The 18,411-nt window shown below is 33.7% G+C and overlaps 1 protein-coding gene across 4 annotated transcripts in view; it reads right to left on the minus strand.

The window, feature by feature from the left end:
* Positions 1–652: 652 nt before the first annotated feature.
* The window catches only part of LOC116344168 (irregular chiasm C-roughest protein-like), a 115,124-nt gene continuing 97,365 nt past the window's right edge, over positions 653–18,411 (minus strand). For all 4 annotated transcript variants that reach the window (XM_031772596.1, XM_031772595.1, XM_031772598.1 and 1 more), the window contains 10 exons: positions 4,511–5,186; positions 4,263–4,437; positions 3,927–4,127; positions 3,382–3,600; positions 3,075–3,177; positions 2,865–2,989; positions 2,097–2,726; positions 1,789–1,976; positions 1,611–1,700; positions 653–1,528 (listed from right to left, as the gene is read on the minus strand). In XM_031772596.1, coding sequence (XP_031628456.1) covers positions 1,300–1,528; positions 1,611–1,700; positions 1,789–1,976; positions 2,097–2,726; positions 2,865–2,989; positions 3,075–3,177; positions 3,382–3,600; positions 3,927–4,127; positions 4,263–4,437; positions 4,511–4,830 — 2,280 coding nt within the window. In that variant the 5' untranslated portion in view covers positions 4,831–5,186 and the 3' untranslated portion in view covers positions 653–1,299. The remainder of the gene's footprint in view (positions 1,529–1,610; positions 1,701–1,788; positions 1,977–2,096; positions 2,727–2,864; positions 2,990–3,074; positions 3,178–3,381; positions 3,601–3,926; positions 4,128–4,262; positions 4,438–4,510; positions 5,187–18,411) is intronic.

The following is an 18,411-nucleotide window of genomic DNA, read 5'->3' on the forward strand; positions in this document are numbered from 1 at the left end:
GTATGTTGTTTGTTCAAAATTTTGACGGTTCGCTGTAACAGATCTTATTGAAAACGACTATACATGCTAAATTTATTCGGAATGAAGATTCTTTATTTAGAACTTTGTGTTTATGAGTTGCTTCTACAGGTTTTGTTTTTAGCTTAACATGTTTGTATTGATTCATTACTATATAAGAGTTTTGCATAGTAAATATTAAATGAATGATTTAAAATTCATCTCTAGCTAAACTTAAATTCTACTATAAATGTGACGTGTCCTAAGGTATATTGAAATTTTTTAATTAAAACATGACAAAGTCATTTATATTTACATTCATGCAGTAAACAACGATATACAGCTTTTCGTTGTGATAAAGAGTCAAATTTTTTTTTGCAAAATTTTCGTGTCATTTAAAAAAACTCTATAATTTTTGTTAATTCTTTTATTTTAAAGAAATCAATTAAAACTTATTTTGAAGAATTCGGAGTTCGGTTTCAAAATTGAATTTCAAATATTATGAAATTTACCGAAAATAATAATAATATGAATAATACTCGATGAAAATGTATTTACATGAAAAGAAGGGATCAATGATTTTTATATCACAGGTTATAATTTTCGTTTTTCTTTACTCATTAAATTAAACGATACGTAATTATATATTCAAAACGCGAATGGAATTTAACGCTTTATAATGCACTAAATGAAACGCTTACTTATTTTCGAAAATATAATCCTTAAATGACTAAAATAGCTAATATTTGCTCGGGTTAAATAGATATTTTGAAATGAATTGAAAGATTAAAATAGCTATTGTTATTTAGCATAATGATAAGATTTCAATAATAATAAGATGATATTCTTTATGCGATAGCAGCACGAAGTCATTATTCGTGTGGTCACAGTGAAATGATTTATATCATTTTAATCTGACCACAAATATGACATTTATTGAGTTTGCTTTATAAACGTTGTAATCGTTTACCGTCTAATAAAATGAGAGATCTCTAAATCTAAATTAATCGTCATCGCTGCAAACCCGATTTTGTCATAATTCACGTTTTTCTTTTTCTTCTTTTAATTCTATACAATCAATACATAAATACGAATTAATTTATTGTGACGAGTATTTTGGTTGAGTTGCAACCAGACCCATATTGTGAATGCTTCTACGAGTTTTGACTTATATTGGACTTGTTGCATCTTTGATATTTATTAAGTGCTTCTCTATCTCTCTCTCTCGATTGAGTTGATGAAGCACCTTTAAGATTAAATTCATTACAATGTTATTTGATGATGATACTGATGGCATTGAGGCTAGACGATGCTACTTCGTGGTATTCCAACATCTTGTTTTGGATCGGTCGGTGAGTTTGTGAGTGATGAACGTTTCACTTGGCTCAACAGTCGATTTGATGGAAAGTTTGACACAACAATTGGCTTTTGCACGTATGGATTTTGCACTGGACTAGGATTCGGATGCATTGCATAATTGCGAAGATTATTTGCAATGTAATATCTATCGTCATCATAATCCAATGAGTTTCTATTGTTGAGAATATTTGAAAGATAAACATGAGGTGAAAATTATGTAAATTTTCGAACTATATTTGACTATATATATTTACCGATTTTTAATTGCCGTGATGGATCCGTATGAATTTTGAGCTTCTTTTGATTTATAATAAGCATCATCGTCACTATAGTTCAATGATTTTCTATCAATAAAATTTATTAGATAATAATCGATATGAAGTTTTACCAAAAATAAATATATTCAGAAAGTAAGTGTAGAGAAATATTTACCTGTAAGCAACAGGTTTATCAAACGGAATGCTATTCACGTTGTTTGTTATGATTTGCAGCAATGTGTTATCGGAAACGGTTGACGGAAGCGAATAATTGGATTCGGACGAACCTTGTTTGATTTTGTAGTCACTGCTTGGCGATGATCGATCACTTTCCTTGCAACATTTATCAGTGCTGGAGTTTTCCTATTTTAAATTTATTCACTCAATTTAATAATTACGAACGTCATTTTAATTATCGAAATTGTTCATTTAAATTTACAATAATATTTGTATTGTTTTGTGTGCATGCAAAAATGTACTCACGTCAGAGAAATTCAGCATGTAATTGTCGTGTGGAATGAATTGTTTTTCGTTTTTTACTTGACGTGCCTTGTGACCCATTGTTTTGATGAATACAAAACACACGATAACTATCAAAATGACCACCGTCATTATGGCAATTGTTATAAAAATCGGTAAATTTGCTGCTGATGTTACGTAACGCCAAACGGTTTGCGAATGTAACAAGTCCACCGTCAATATGTCCGTTCCATAATCATTCACGACCGAACAATTATATTTATCAAAATGCCAGGCTTGACTGTTGCGAATGACGAGCGTTGATTTGATGCCTTGATCATTTGTTTCTTCTAAAATTGAAAATTCTGGATCACTGCTTCCGTTTATTTCGCGACCATGGAAACTCCATGAAATGTGCCGTGCCCGTGGAATAGAGATAGCCGAACATTCTAAATGTGTGGTATCGCCAACTGTGCCAAATTGTTGATTGCTTGAGGTGATTTTTGGTGGTGATTTCAAAAATACATCGGCCGCTGATTTTATCTCCGGAAAACCAGGTACACTTGCTTTGCAGAAATATCGACCGGCCGTATCACTTGATACTATTAATTTTAACTTTTTCTTCGTTCCCACCACTTTGGGATGATAATTTATCTAGAATTGAAATTAATAAATTGAATGAAAGAAATCGATATTGCACAATATAAAGAATGACATTTTGGGATTCGATCGGAAAATTCGATTGTGAATCAAAGACGAGGAATTTCACTAGAAATTATATTTTATTCATACCCTATCGACAGGATCGTGCACCCAAACAATTTCCAATGGATTTCCTTGTGCGGAACACGTTAATGTTACTTTATCGCCTCGGTCGGCTTCAACCGATTTTGGCGTTTCGACGAATGATGGTGGATCTAAATAAAGATTTTTTTTTTTATTTTAAATCGACCTTTCAATACTTAAATGATTCGAATCGAAATGAGGTTTAAATTCACTTACAATGAACATCTAAAGTAGTTTCTTTATGAGTTGTACCAATTTCGTTGGTTGCCTCACACTTGACCACAGCATTATGATGACTTCGATTTACCGCATAAATTGCCTACACAACGAGAAATAATTAAATTCAATGATATTCGATTCGAAAATGTGTTTACAAAATGAATTCGCAATTGATGATTCTAAGAACTAACATGTGAATAAAATTAGAGAAATATTCTACCGAATGTATGGATTAAATAGAAAAGAAGAAAATGAGGTAGAAAAATAGTGTACATGTGAGAGAGAGAAAGAGAGAGAAAATTACCATTTCAGTTGTATAATCGCCAATAACAAGTGTGTCATTTATAAACCATTTGATTTGTACATCGTTTGGGTTTGCTTCGGTTTCGCACTTGAAATGTACTTCAGAACCATCCAAAATTGATGAATCTTTCAATTGTGTGGCCGATGTCGAATTAAAGTAAGTTTTGGTGGGTGCCAACTTGCTGTCAATAAAAAGTTTCACTTTTGGTGCAAATTGAACCTAAATAAAGATACCGATAACAAATGGAGAAAAATCAATATCTTTTTTTCTTAAATTACTCATAAATTACGGTAAAATCAATCTACTGAAAAAGTTGCCCTCTTAAGTGTTCTGTTTGTGTATGCATTAAGTAAGTCTAAGAATTTTTTTGTTAAATCATAATCGAGATTAGTTAGGTAAAGTATGCAAACAAATCTAGCAATTTCAAGCGATTTCCAATACCAATGTAAAAACTCAAGCGTTTGCAAGAGAAAGAAGAATCAAGATAGAATAAAAACCAGCAGCAGCAACAATTATATACACATCGTCACTTTAATCCAATTTACCTCAATTTTGATTTCAACAGTTTTCACCGTTTTATCGGCAGCACTCTTGGCACGGCACGTGAATGTCATATTGTGATGCTCACTTTGCGCTCGCATTTGAAGCGTTGATTTCACGGTAAATCTCTTGTCATCTGATAATAATTCCTCGGATTTTTTAACGCCTTCAGTTATTTCGTTGCCATTTCCATCGAACCATGTCAACTTTGTAAATTGAAGTGTAAAACGTGATAAAAAAGCGTGTTTTATTTGTGTTGAAAGAAGGAAAGAAAGAAAAATCGGATGTGATTGGGCCAGTGTTGTTTAAATTACAACAAGCTCTGCGACAATTTTTCTTACCGTTGCTGCCGGTTTTCCACCAATCGAAATGCAATCCAATTCGATGTCTTTGTTTTCGGTGGTTAACATGAAATCACCCTGCAAAATACGCGGTGCCTCTGGTGGCACTAAAACATTTAATTTTGCAAATTGTGAGCGAATGCCTGGTTGTCCTAAAGGTCCTGGACTGACTTGACTGCATTCGGCAGGATTAAAACAAAGAATATATTAGTATATGTCGACTTTTTTACGTTCGATTTTTAAATTACCATTGATATTTGGCATCGTCGTCCAAAGTAACTGGGTCAATTTTTAGCGTATAGTCGCCTTCTTCATCGCTGCCAATCATGGTGTATCGTTCAAAGCCGCTTAAGCTCAAATTGCGTTGCCAACCAAGCCCAAAATCGTCTTTTGTCCACTGCAATACACCCTGTTTATGTTCGACACGGCATGGCAATATCACCGATGAGCCGATTAACACTGAATGATCTTCCGGTTCCAATGTGAATGCTTGATTTGATGCTGAATCGCTGCAGCAATTTTGCAACATGAAAATTGCCATCAATAAAAACATCTTCAATAAATCCATTTTTTTTGCTTCTCTCTGTGTTTGAAATGTGGGTTTGCCCTCTGATTCGCCTACTTTTATCGTACACACAGTTGATGTCTCGTTATCTGTTCTGCTGCTCGTATTTGTACTCGTCGGTCTCGTTAAAATAAATTTTTGAATTCAGTCACGTATCGATTTTGTTGGAAATTATATTTTTTTTTTATTCTCGCTTGAATATCTCATTCAAAATATAATTTATCTCTATTTGATTATTTCGAATAAAAAAAATCCTCCTGTCTGTATTTATCATTCATCAATATTTCGAAATTTATCGGTCGTCTTGTTGACAGTGTCGTAGTTTGTGCCGTATTGTTGTTGTGATTTTATTGTATCAACTGTAACGAGAGAATGAAATTTATTATTAAATTTAAATCGAAATATATTTATATTATATGAATATGGAAAGAGGGCGTATTTTTAATATTCATTTTATATTACTCTGAATTTCAAATTTAAAAAAATGGATGTGATAAATAAACGAATCTGCGAATTGTAAATAAAACTGAACGGAATCAATTTGATGGTATGGTTTTTTTTAAAGCGAGATTTAAATGCAATTGAACAAAAATCAATGGGATATCTTTTATTCTCATTGTATCTCATCATCTCTCATTTGTAACACCAATTTTCCCGGAATCATGTCTATGTCGATTGAATTTACGCATCATTTTTTCGAACACATTCGTGATAATCTCCACAATTGTTAAATTATTTAAACAAAAAACGCAACAGTTTGTTTTGAATCTCTTCTTTTTAGGTTGAAGCAAACACGATGAATAGAGTAAATAAACACTTGATCTAAACCTCTTTTCATCTATTCTCTCTTCGATTATTTCTTCATCTTTTTTAAACTAGTCACGAATACAGAAGCACGTAAGAAGTTTCAATAAACGAACTGAAGAATTGAATTCCAAACAAATGAATCGGTTCATTGGTTGGTCATGGCACCTAACCTACTATACCAAAGTTAAACGTGCTAGCGCAGAAGTGAGAACTACTATTTTCAAGACAATTCAAAAATTCTGAGATGAAAAAGCAGAAAAAATATACGTGAAAGAGAGAGAATGATTTTCGTTTTTTTTTCTTTCTAAATTAGACTTGAAATGAGAAGAATATCGATGTATTTATTGTTTCGATTGAATTGTCTGACTATTTTACCTCTTCAAAATAACTTCAAAAAGTAGAAATAAATACAAATTGTACAGTACAATATATGACAACAGTGAAATATAGATAACTTGATGCGCTCGAAATTCCGTTGCAATTATTTTGTAGCATTTGATTATTGTTATGGATGTTTGGTCACAAAACAATTCGACTAAATAAATAGAGAAAAAACCACCAAGACAGAAAAACTGTTTTGATACCGTTGAAACTTCCTCTAAATGTGTTTACATGCTTCTTTTAATTGCAGGAAATTCTAAAGGTTGGTTTTTTTCCACCGATCATGTTTATGAATAATTGTTTACATTGCAATAAGGTATATTGCAATACATTTTCAATGAGTGATTTGTATCTTTTGTCCGTCCTTTTCATTCGACAAGCACGGTGTTTTTGTCGTTGATGTTTTTATTTTCTTTGTTCCCTGTTTTCTACGGCTATCCTAGACCAAACATATGCGCGGTGCAATTGGAATTTTTATTGTTTCCGTTCGGCAAGCGGATGATGGAAGTAGAAAACAGAACGTTTCGCACCAATCAATTGATTTTTTTTGTATAAAATTTATTTATTTAGCAGAAAGAACAAGCACTGAAGAAGCAAAGATGTTATAGAATGTCGGCGATAAATATATTTAGACCGCATGGTCTGTAATGGAATAACTACAAGCAGCATTGTGGAAATAAATTATTGCCATTCAAGCGATTCAGAATGATAAAAGCAAAAACTCAAAAGCGGTCGGATTTTGTGTGGAATAGCACTTTAAAATCGATAATAGAAATGATCGTTATAAATCTGATAAAAAAAAATAGTCAATATACTTTACTTAACCTATATTTCGCCTTCGACTATTATAAACTGTATTCTGTTTAGTTAGATGGCATTTGTAGTTTGCGAATAAACCGGCCAACAGTACGTTTTCAACGTCTTTGTCAAAATTGACGTGCATACAAGAGAATTAAAGTTATATGTCAACGTCAATGCCAAATATAAATCCAACAGTTCAAGATAAGTTTGTTGGCCGAGTATTGATTAAAATAAGAATTGGAAATCGTTCCTTTGTTGAATCTCTTGAAATAACACGGCAATACGTTTTTACTTTGTAATTAACAACTTTAATTCTGGCCCATTCAATTGTATTATGTCACCGCGTTTTAACCGTTGGAATTTTGATCATAGTAATTCTTGTTTCAATTAATGTTGCTTGCTGCAGTCAGTGCCAAAATAGTTTTCCTTCCAAAATCGCTAAATTATTTCCAAGATAGAAAGTGGAATTTTGAAGAAATACTTGAAATGTTGAACCAGTTTTTTTTACTAGATAATTAGCCTGGTTTTTCATAATTATCATAGTGAAATTCTTCACTCGCCTTCGAGTTGTGCACACTAACGAAATTGGTGGTTAAATGTTTGCTTAAGCATACTTGAAATTTATGATTTTCGAATTGTATGTACACAGTTTCTTATCTCAAATGACACAGACAAAAAAGGCGAGAGCTAACTTAAAATTCTCAATATTATTTATGTAAATCTGCATTTTTGGTATTGTTTTTCGAGTTTGCTTTTTTTTTCTCTGTCCTTTACTCTGCATCTTTCTTTCTTTCATCACTCGAACCCGTCTCATCTACATTTTTGTGCATTGCACATTGTAAAAGGATTGCAATTTTGGTGACTGCTGCTGATTGTGCATTTAATTTTTTGTGGTCCTCGTAATTTACAAAATGCAGATAAAATATATTAAATTCTTCTCTCTTCCTCATTTGCTGCTGTTGCTGCTTATCTCTGAGTATGCGCATATATATAGATATTTTTACTGTTGTGCATTTGCATGTATTTGCATTGTATATATTAAAATGACATTTTGTACGCAAATTTATTTAATAAATGTGCAAAATGGTCGCCAAATAAAACCGAAAAACTAATGTTGCCTGTGCCACTACCACAGTCGCCGTCAAAAAAATAAAAGAAATTGAAAGCGAAAACCCCAAATTGCATGCGTTTCATTCAAACGCATGCTATGTATCTCGTTAGCATGGAATTTTACTTCAGTGCTCTGTTTCCCTTAATGACCGAGTGTCATCTGAAAACTTTTTCCAAGAGCATCTCTAAAATCTCCGAATTTGTATTAAGCGTACCAAAATAAATGCATCTCGTAATTTTGCGAAGAATTTTTTTCATTGGTTTTTGCGTGGAGATTGAGTGAAACGAAAAAAAAAATATCGCTTATTGAAATCTCTTTTTCCACGAATTTCACACTTTTTTCATCGTTATTTTTAAAATGAATTTTTATTTTCATTCTTCGAATCGGCGGCGCATTTTTTTCATCTGTCTGAATAGACTGAAAAGAAAATCCAGTGGTTAAAGACCACGCACCGCAATCATTAATATCTGTCGCCGGAGGATCAACGGAGAAGAAAAATCTCTCGGTTGAAATGAGACCGGCATTCAAAGATAGCATTTACAATGAATTTACCACTGTGTAAATTAGCTAAAAATACACAATTTCATGTCAAGTTGTCGTGAACACGTTATAAAGCGAGAGAGAGCATGTGTTTCGATCAGATGATTTCTGCAATTTTCATGGGCGTGTTACATTCGCCGTCAAGGTTAAAGGAATCAAATCGCGTCCGACCATACAATGTTTCTATTTTTGTTACCACACATTAAAACGGAATTGTCTCACATTTTTATTGCAAGAGTTATGTGTGCAACAAAAGACAGTATTTAATTTTTCAGCTATATTTAGATCGGTTAATAACATTTCGAACATAAAACGTGCGGATGAACAACATTTGGTATAAAGATATAGCATGTTGTCCACATAAATTTTAATAGCAAATAGACAGTGATGTCACATGTGCATTTCTCTTTGCGTGCCCCCTCTCATCGACATTAAAAGTATAAGGAAGTGTATATGCATTGCGCACACAAAGAAATGCACAAAGAAAATACGTTTGTCGTTGAAATCTTGATTTCTTTTTTTTTGTAAAACCAAAATTGCATTCTAGAAATAGAGCAAAACCATTATTGTATCGATTTAGCATTTTGCTTTGTTCGTTCTATGTCAAAATCGTTACAACAAATTCTATCATCAGCAAATAGCAATTTCATCCATTTTCCTGCACATTTAAACCATTTTTAGTCAATCAAATTTTCCACCGGAGAACGGAAGATAGACAACAATTTTGTCATCAAAAGACAAATTGCATTCGATGGCCAATCTAAGCTAAAAGAAACACAATCAAATTCGACAAAGAGACAGAGGAATCCAACAAAGAAAAAGAAAACCGATTGATAGAACGTGCGTGTGTGTTATAGAGAAGATGCCGTTCTATATTTATAGGGAATATCACTTTGGCGTGGCAACAGCAAATGTGGCGACGATGCAGTGCCAGCTAGACGATACTTTGAATTTGCAGACGGATGTCGCTTCAATTGTTTTTCATAAATAAACGTACAAAGAGCTAAAAGGGAATACATGTGCCAAAAAAATAGCAACCAAAATTCCAATATAACAAAATGTCTGGCCGGCACAGCATCTTTTCGTTATTTTTTTTATATTTTCTTATTGTCGCAGGTCATTACTTTGTTGGTTTGAAATGGTCACATTTTTCATTCAGCGTGAGTGCACGGAAATTGTCTCCTTTCTTCATATATTCGGTTAAACAGCTGTCAATCAATTTATCTCTACCTTCAAACTTCTGAACAACTATATAAAAACCACAAAAATGTAAAACCTCCAATTTTCCGGGGCTCTGACTTCTGGCTTCGGCGTATTTAATTTTGGACCGGATATGAATGAATAAAATTAATCTAAAAACTTTCGACTGCCATTTGAAAATAGCATCACAGCCGTACAGTTGTTGTCAAGGTGAAATTGGTGCTGTTGATGGTGTGCAATGTAAAAACCTTATTAGGGCTTTCAAAAATAGAATTATTGCAACTGAGCGACCGCGTATTTGTAGCGCATACAAGTATGCAACATTATATCCATTCACAAACAAGATGAACGAAGAATGAAAAGAAAAAAAAGATCTCACGATTTCGAAACTGAATTCAATTGAAAATTCTTCTATTTTCAATCGTCTGTGTACGTGATTCCCTTTGACCATAAATTCCAATCGTCTCATTTAAAAATCGGATGCTTCCGAAATAATTGGATTTCAATTAGATGAAATAAAAAAGGCATTTTAACACTTCAAGAATTTGTCATTTATAGTGATACGGGGGGGAAAAGACATAGTCGATGCGTGCCACGCTTTTCCACCAATCATCGAGAATTTCGTATTCACATAAAATGTTAATCAGACTCGTGTTCATTTTCGAACGTTGTCGTCGTCTTTATTTCTTTTTGTGACAGACGGGTATCTTTAACACGCAACCAATCTAAAATTGGATCAAATACAGACGGTCGACAAACAGACGTGTGCAACAACGCCACTGAACATATGTTTTTCTAATTAAATCACTGATCTTTCCTCGGATATTTATTCTGCACGCGAATATACAGACGCAATTTGTCTTTTTTATCTGCGGTTCATTTCGTACAATGCACAAGCTACTCGCATCCATGATGATATCATCTGTGAATATGCGCACATGTTAGGCGAAGAATTAAAATCGCTCTAGCTTCTTGGAATGTTTTCACTGGGACAACGACCAAGTACGACTTTCTTTTTTCTTTTTTTAGTCGTCGCCGGTCTTAATTTTTTTTGCGTCTTTTAAACTGATGCACGATTTTTTACAGTTTCATTCAACTTGCGTCAAATGAAACCAAAATAGCAGATTTTGGCATAGAATACGAAACATTTTTTTTTCTCGCTATTTACCATGTGCGGTTTCATTTCTTTTTCGAGTGCATCCTGTCCGCTGAGTACAAAATGTAAGAAAAAAATGACAGAGAACAGAGTAGAAATATTGCATTGGATGTAAAATGAAGATTGAAGTTATTTTTATCGTTTTGGGGATGCGACGATGAAATAAGACTCATGAAAGCAAACATGCACACATTTTGTCATGTTGTCTCATGGCGTGTTGCCCCAGCCGAAAACACAAGTAATTGCACAAAGAAAACGAAAGCCAAACACATCCAATCCAAGATCAAAAAGAAATCGTCGCTAATTTTCAGCATTACACATACGAAAAACACAACTGGGCGAGAAAAAAATTCGACAAAAAATGGAAGCAGGCAAGTAACATACGTTATGATCATCATCCGTTCTCAATTTTCCACGAACATGACAAAAATAAATGGCATGAGAAAAAAAATTGCGATGGAAATCTTGACAGTAATTACGTTAACGTGGAATTGCGTTTCCTTTATACGCTGCCAATTTTACACTCATGTATGCATCACAGTCTCTGAGTCTATGAAGCATTTTTTCCCAATCGGAAATTTGCATAAACTTGGCGCAAAAAAGGGGAATCGAACGGAAAGTGAACCAAACGAAGCACGCAATATCTGGATACACTCGAAACTATACATATTTCTATATGTCTGATCAGTGCGTACAAAGCAAAGCGAGAAACGCATGTTAATCAGACCGCGCTCTAAGTCACATCACTCACTTTTATTTATACAGGAAGAACGAATTTAGTAACTTTACCAAATTTACGGAATTAAATTATATAACTGTCGAACTGAGATTCAAGGCATTGGCACACATTAAACATCAAACCCCGAAGAAAGTGAAATATTGAATTTCCGTTATTTGCTTTTTATAATATAAATTTTCAACAAATTTTTGTTTTCATATACAAAAACCAACTTTTGATACACTCATGTGATCACAGCTCTTTTCAACCAATTTTCTCGGAAGTCTCGTGTCTAGGGCGTTTTTATATACACTTTCTTGTTTTTTTTTTTTTAAATCAAAAATGTGTGTCTCGGTCGCTTTTGTGATTGAGAAGTGTTTTCGGTAAAGTTTTGGGTTTTGACCAGATCTCAAACTTACCGAAGACAACTTCTCAACTTTCTCTTATCAGGAAGCTACAGAAGCCATAAGTTGGAAAACTCGGTTCCAGATATACCCAATTTTACTCTCATTGACACTCATTATTTATATGCACTGTGAAATTCACAGCTCAAATAAGTATACCTTTTGAAACAGAAAATGCTTTGAATAATTTGATTTCACATGGTAAATGTGCTTGTCAATACTGATAGAATGCAAGAGTTCGAACCTATTTGTTTATTTAATGACGCTCAGAGAGAGTTAAAAAGCTGACTCTGTTGGTGTTTCAATTAAATTTAGTAAGGGTAAACACCTTAACTGTTTGCATTTTTCGATATTTATTTCAATTGAAACTGTATTTATTATCCAATAAAACTGTTTAACGGTTGATTATATCAAAGCAGAGATTATACCAAAATCAAATTCTCTTTTAAAACTGTTGTTGAAATGCAATATATATGTAACTAGCCATTTCATTTGAATTTGCACCATTTTTGAGGAGACTACATAATACCAAATTGTTTTCAACCTTTCCAATTTAGAATACATAATTCAGTGCCAAACATATCATCACAAAATTGATAAAAAGTAATGAATTCAAATCGTTTTAGCTCAACATGATGTTTAAATTGGGTAATTGTATGCGAAAATTCCAAATACTGTTAAATTGTATCAGAAATGAATTAGCGTTTTATAATTGGATTTGACTGTGACATATGATTTTTAGATGTGAAAATTGCTGCCGTTTAGACAATATGTTATGTTTTTATGGGAAATTGATTTGAATGTTTTTGAAAGTCTGTATTTGGAGTGTGTTCACATTTAATAATTAGCAATTAGTGAAATCAGTACTATAAATAGTGTTTGGCGAGTTAAATTTTATACCCAGTATATTTGCGTCAATGTTCTGCTAAAAGAGAAAGTAAATTATTTTCGGTCGAATTGAAACGGGTATCGAAGCATATAAAATAAAGCAGATAATCGGTTAATTGGAAGAAGATTGCTGTACATGGTTGTATATGCGTTTCAAGCTTATTAAAATGTTTGCATAATGGTTGTGATCAGTCATCAATTGCCATTTAATAGCAAAGTAGTGTTATTACCACCTAATCAGATAAGAAGATAGAGTTATGCGCACACAAAAGGCAAATGTGTCATGCATCACGGAGTATCGTCTTAATTAATCTCAGAAGCAACAAAAATGGAAAGTATTTTTTACAAGAATGTTTTCTCGAGTATGAAATGATTCATATCGTTGTGAGATGATTATGACATTTACGGTACGAAGTGTGTTGTTGCATTCGATATGCTTTTGTCAAATGTGAACTCACATACTCTCGCATACGTTTACGTGCGTATTTGTTGGTCGGTTGGTTGGGGTAAGGCTTTGCAACTTTTCACCCGCATCAACGACACAAGATACACACATATAAACTTTCTAAAACCAAATAAATTATAATCGCAACAAAATTGACATGTTGTTAGTATAACTCATAATATGACTGCGAGTGCAAATATTTATCTGATGTAAATGTTTCAAGAGTTACGGGCCAAAAGAAAACAATACCAAGAGGCAACAGACTATGCAGCGTGCCTACCAATGTTTGTTCATCTAAAAGCGCTTTTCATTACGCTGGTGCTTTGAAGTGCGTGATACTTTTTCTCTACCATTTCTCCCGCTCTCATTGCTAACTCGATTTTTCAACTTCAAACTGTATTTGCCGTTTCAAAATTGTTGTTAATGTTTATATTTTGATGTGAGAGCCAGAGAAAAAATATGCTACACCTGTTATGGTGTATGGTGTTAATCTGTCATGTTTGATTGCAAATATCTCTATCTAAATGTATGACGAAAGCTATGCGTCGCAAAATAACAGAAAAAAAAACGCAGCACTTGGCTTGCGTTTGTTATTTTTTTGTCGATTAGAGTATATTCGTCGCTAAAGCATTCCAAATACACATAAAGTCAAATCGTGAATACTTTAAAACATAACCCAAACGTACAATCAAAAAGTTTCATCAAATGATATGTTTGTTTTGTAATGTGCATTCTTTCTATGATGGGAATTTTTGCCCTCGTTTCATTCTCTTTGAAGTGTTGTTCATTTATTACATTAATTTTTCGTCTGTTATGTCGTCGGATTTTTGCACGTGAATTTTAACTCGAAAATTGCTTATTGTTTAGCTACGTTTTTTCTCGCTGAATTCAAAAATGGTTTTTATTGTATTTTGAAAAAGTGTGTTTGAATTGTATGCTGAAAATCGCATTAATTCGAATAATTCACAAAATTTCACATACAAATGACGATTCTTAATTCAACCCATATCTCATTTAGATTTTGCGACATGTGTATAGGCGTATTGTCTAGAATGACATTTGTCGCGGTGGCAACATTGGCTGTAACTCGTACACATTCGAATGGTTGACGAAGCAAAAAAAGCATTAATCTCATGAAATCATACACGAACGAACGAGCATAAGAAACAATTGCACAAGGTAAAAAATGTGGACCGCACGCAGTACCACAATTAGAACAATTACCAAAAATCATACATATTCCGAAAAATGTAAAATGATATGCTTTATATCACTTTATTTATATAATTTGTAAATGGCTAAGCGTTTCAAATCGCATGCAATCAAAAAGAAATGGAATCTCTGTGAAAGAAACATTGTTTGAGAACTTCTTCGACATTTATTAATGTGCTAATCATATTCATAATATATACATTTCACACTTCCCTCGTCAAGATTTGCAGCGTGTGGCAAACGCCGAAAGAAACAAAAGCGTCTCGCTTTAACGCTTTTCTATTTTTTTCCCAACATAAAGCGAATCTGAAGGCACATATGTGGCCCATCATCAATTTTATGGTATTCATGCGTGCACCGAATGCTCTCGACACTTCAAGATTTTTCATTGACACATGCCAAAAAGGAGCCCGGACTGCTGTTTTTTTCTTTTCCTCCCACAGAGAAATACCGTTGTTTTAAGACACTGAAATGTGTTAACATAAAATTCATTTTATGGTTTCATAAAGACAATGTACGTTTTCAGCACTTCTCTTTATATCACACTTGGTTGATGGTGGGGAGCAGCAACATCAACATATTTCGCAATCAGTAAGTTAACTATTTAATGGTAACCGGCGATTTATTACCCGATTTTCATTTCCTTTTCGGCCAGGTTTTCAAGTCATTATTACTAGATTTGGTGGTAGTGTTTACAAACCCGGACGAAAGCCGACAACTGATCGACACATCTTTATTTTTTGTCATCTTAAAGAAAACTTATCTGAAGAAATGTGAAAAATAAAATCATATTTTCTTGGCCAGTTTCATAGATGTCTTATGCAGAGGATATAGAAACACCGCCATAGTTCATAACAGTAACATTCGATGGAATTTGAATTGGGGCTCAAATGTCTATCAAGTGATCTGAATATGTTGAATGTTTGGCGCCGCTCATTTTCTCTCCCCAGAAAAATAATCATGGCTTAAAATGTTTGTCATAAATAAATCGTTGCGTATCGTCTTAATTTGCTAATATTCCTTTCATTAACGGCTTTACTTCGCCACATTACAATGAATCAAGCAAGCTCACATACATCCGAATATATTTATTTTCACCAGAGACACAGAGTGATAGATAGAAGCAACATTTTTGTATTACTCGGTGATGGATGCAAAAAGAGCGTAATTATTTGCAAATTCTAAAACTTGAATGAATTTTTATTTTTAAAGCGATTGCGTTTTCTGTTTTGGAAAGACACTTGAGAAAAATGGAGAAATTGAAAATGGTCCATTGACACTCATAAAACACTGCCAATTTTTTTTGTGCTCTTTTTTCTCTTTTTACGTTAAATTTGGGCAGCACACACAAAAAAATTTGCGGAAAAATTTAATGTAAAAGCGGTTACTGAGTAGTGTGTGGTTAAATTTAAAGGCAATGCGGTTAAAATTTCGTCATTTGGATTCTTTAATATTAGAATTCACCGCAATTTACCGCATTCATACAAAAATGACCGCACACGCATAAGAGTAAAAGTCAAACATTCAATCCACCATATTCGAGTATGAATTGATTGTTATAAAACATTCTCGTTAAATACATGAAACTATTCATGTATACATATTATTTATTTATCTTTATTATTTGAATTCAAGAAAAAAGACAAAAAATGACGAACAGAGTAGTATTTCGTCCAAAAAACACCGCCGTAGATTTGCATCAAATAATAAAGATAAATAAATAATATGTATTATAAAAAGAATAGTTTCATGTATTTAACGAGAATGTTTTATAACAATCAATTCATACTCGAATATGGTGGATTGAATGTTTGACTTTTACTCTTATGCGTGTGCGGTCATTTTTGTATGAATGCGGTAAATTGCGGTGAATTCTAATATTAAAGAATCCAAATGACGAAATTTTAACCGCATTGCCTTTAAATTTAACCACACACTACTCAGTAACCGCATTTACATTAAAATTTACCGCAAATTTTTTTGTGTGCAAATAGGTCTACTTGTGGATCCAGTGCTCTCACTTGTTTGTGCTCGTTCTTTCTTATTGGCTTCATTTGCATGTAACGATAGCTGTTTTTCTTTCATTCACTTGCTTGTTGTATCTTTCTCATGTTCTGACTTTTTTCCGTATGTCTACATGCGAATAAAATATTGTTCAATTAATTATTTAGGTTGATGGCTAGGCGCTTGGGTCGCTCCCTCTCTCTCTCTATCGCGCTTCCTCACTAGCTTCTGGCCAAAGTTTGTATGCATAAGGTGTTTTATGTAAATTGTTCTATGCCTGTCCGAACTGAAATTTATGTGAAGGGGCTATACTGAGCGCGGGAGAGCAAAGTAAAAGAATGCCGAATGGCGAACGAGATGTTCTGAGGGCGCTGAGCGAACGAACTACATGCACATTCATTTTATGAAGGCACGAGCAACAACGATAATGAAAATTCATGAGATGTAAATTTCAATGTGAATAAATGCGCTTGATGTTGTATTATAAGCAAAAGGACAAATTCAAACATATGCAAAAAAGAAAAGTAAAAAGAACACAAAAAAAACTGGCACAAGAAAACAAGACGAAAAATTGTAATTTTTCCTCTTGAAAAGTAATGTAATTTTGAGAGTGCAGTTAAATACGGAAGATGACGGGGAATATTGCTGCTGCCAAACGTGCCAGTATGGCACACTGACATAGAACACATGACTAGATCAGGCCAACACCACAGCGCGTCACTGCATTTGGGTATTTACAATATTTACTGCAAGAAAGAAAGGAATAGAGTACGCGGAGTGCACATACGACACAAAAAACCCCGTACAACGTAGAACAAAAGTATATGCTCCAATTCTTCCTAAGCTTCCTTGAATCTTGACAGAGAATAGCCAAAATCGTTTTCGTCGTTTCGAAAACTATCGTTATGTTGTGCGCGTGTTTGCATGCTGCTATCAAAATAATTGCATTCGACATATCGTAGCGCAAAAAGTGTGTATGTGTGTGTGTTTGTGCAAGCGAAAGCATATTTTATTTCTCCACGGAAATACGGAGACAATGGAAGAAAACGGCGAAAAACACATTCGGTTGAATTCATGCTTTTTTTGGAGGCACATCTCGGGGTGAACCAGCGTTGTATTGCACATCATGCATGCGACACAACGCCAAAGGACACAACAAATAATAAGGGAAACATATAATATATATGTAAGTATTTTTTTGTTTGTTTTCGAGCGCGCACGGTAAACGTGTTGCAACAAAAGAGGTAACAGCAATGGTATGAAATAATAGAGACCATGTTTTACACGCCGTACATAGATTGCATGAAGTCTAACTATAATATTCTCTGCGCATTCTCTTTCCTCTCCATTTTTTGTTTAATTATACCAAATGTTAAATTAGCACACGTTGATAACGTTGAAATATAAAACGCGGCAATAAAATGAAGCAATAAAAATTAACAGAGAAGAAAAAAGGGATGCCGTGGAAAATGGAATGCCATTCAAGTGGGGGTATTATTTTTTTGCAACTTCTGCAGTATTTTGACTTTGAACGAGTCGCAAAAAATGGACGGACAATATTCTTGTCACTCTTTTTTTGTCGCCATTTTGCCGAGAACGTATGAAAATTAAATTGCATATCTATTAAAGTTTAAAACAAACTCGAAGCGACTACGATGGCGAAAATAGGGAAAAAACCGTAAACGAAATGTAGAAGGCAGAGAAAATATCAATTATAATGTTACACAGTAAACCAAACAAAAGCATTTTCGTAATTTTGGCATCGCCAAGTCTTCTTCAGGCCACAAGCTGAAAACGAGTGCAAAATTAATTACTTTCATGATCAAGGCATAGAGGAGTAACGACAACAACGGTGAATGTTTCGTTTATTGGCGAAAGCACGATAAATTAAAAGGACAAGATTCTCGTTGACAATAT

The sequence above is a fragment of the Contarinia nasturtii genome, unplaced genomic scaffold, assembly GCF_009176525.2.
Source record: "Contarinia nasturtii isolate CC-2019 unplaced genomic scaffold, AAFC_CNas_1.1 Cnas_scaffold_1037, whole genome shotgun sequence".
Lineage (NCBI taxonomy): Eukaryota > Metazoa > Arthropoda > Insecta > Diptera > Cecidomyiidae > Contarinia > Contarinia nasturtii.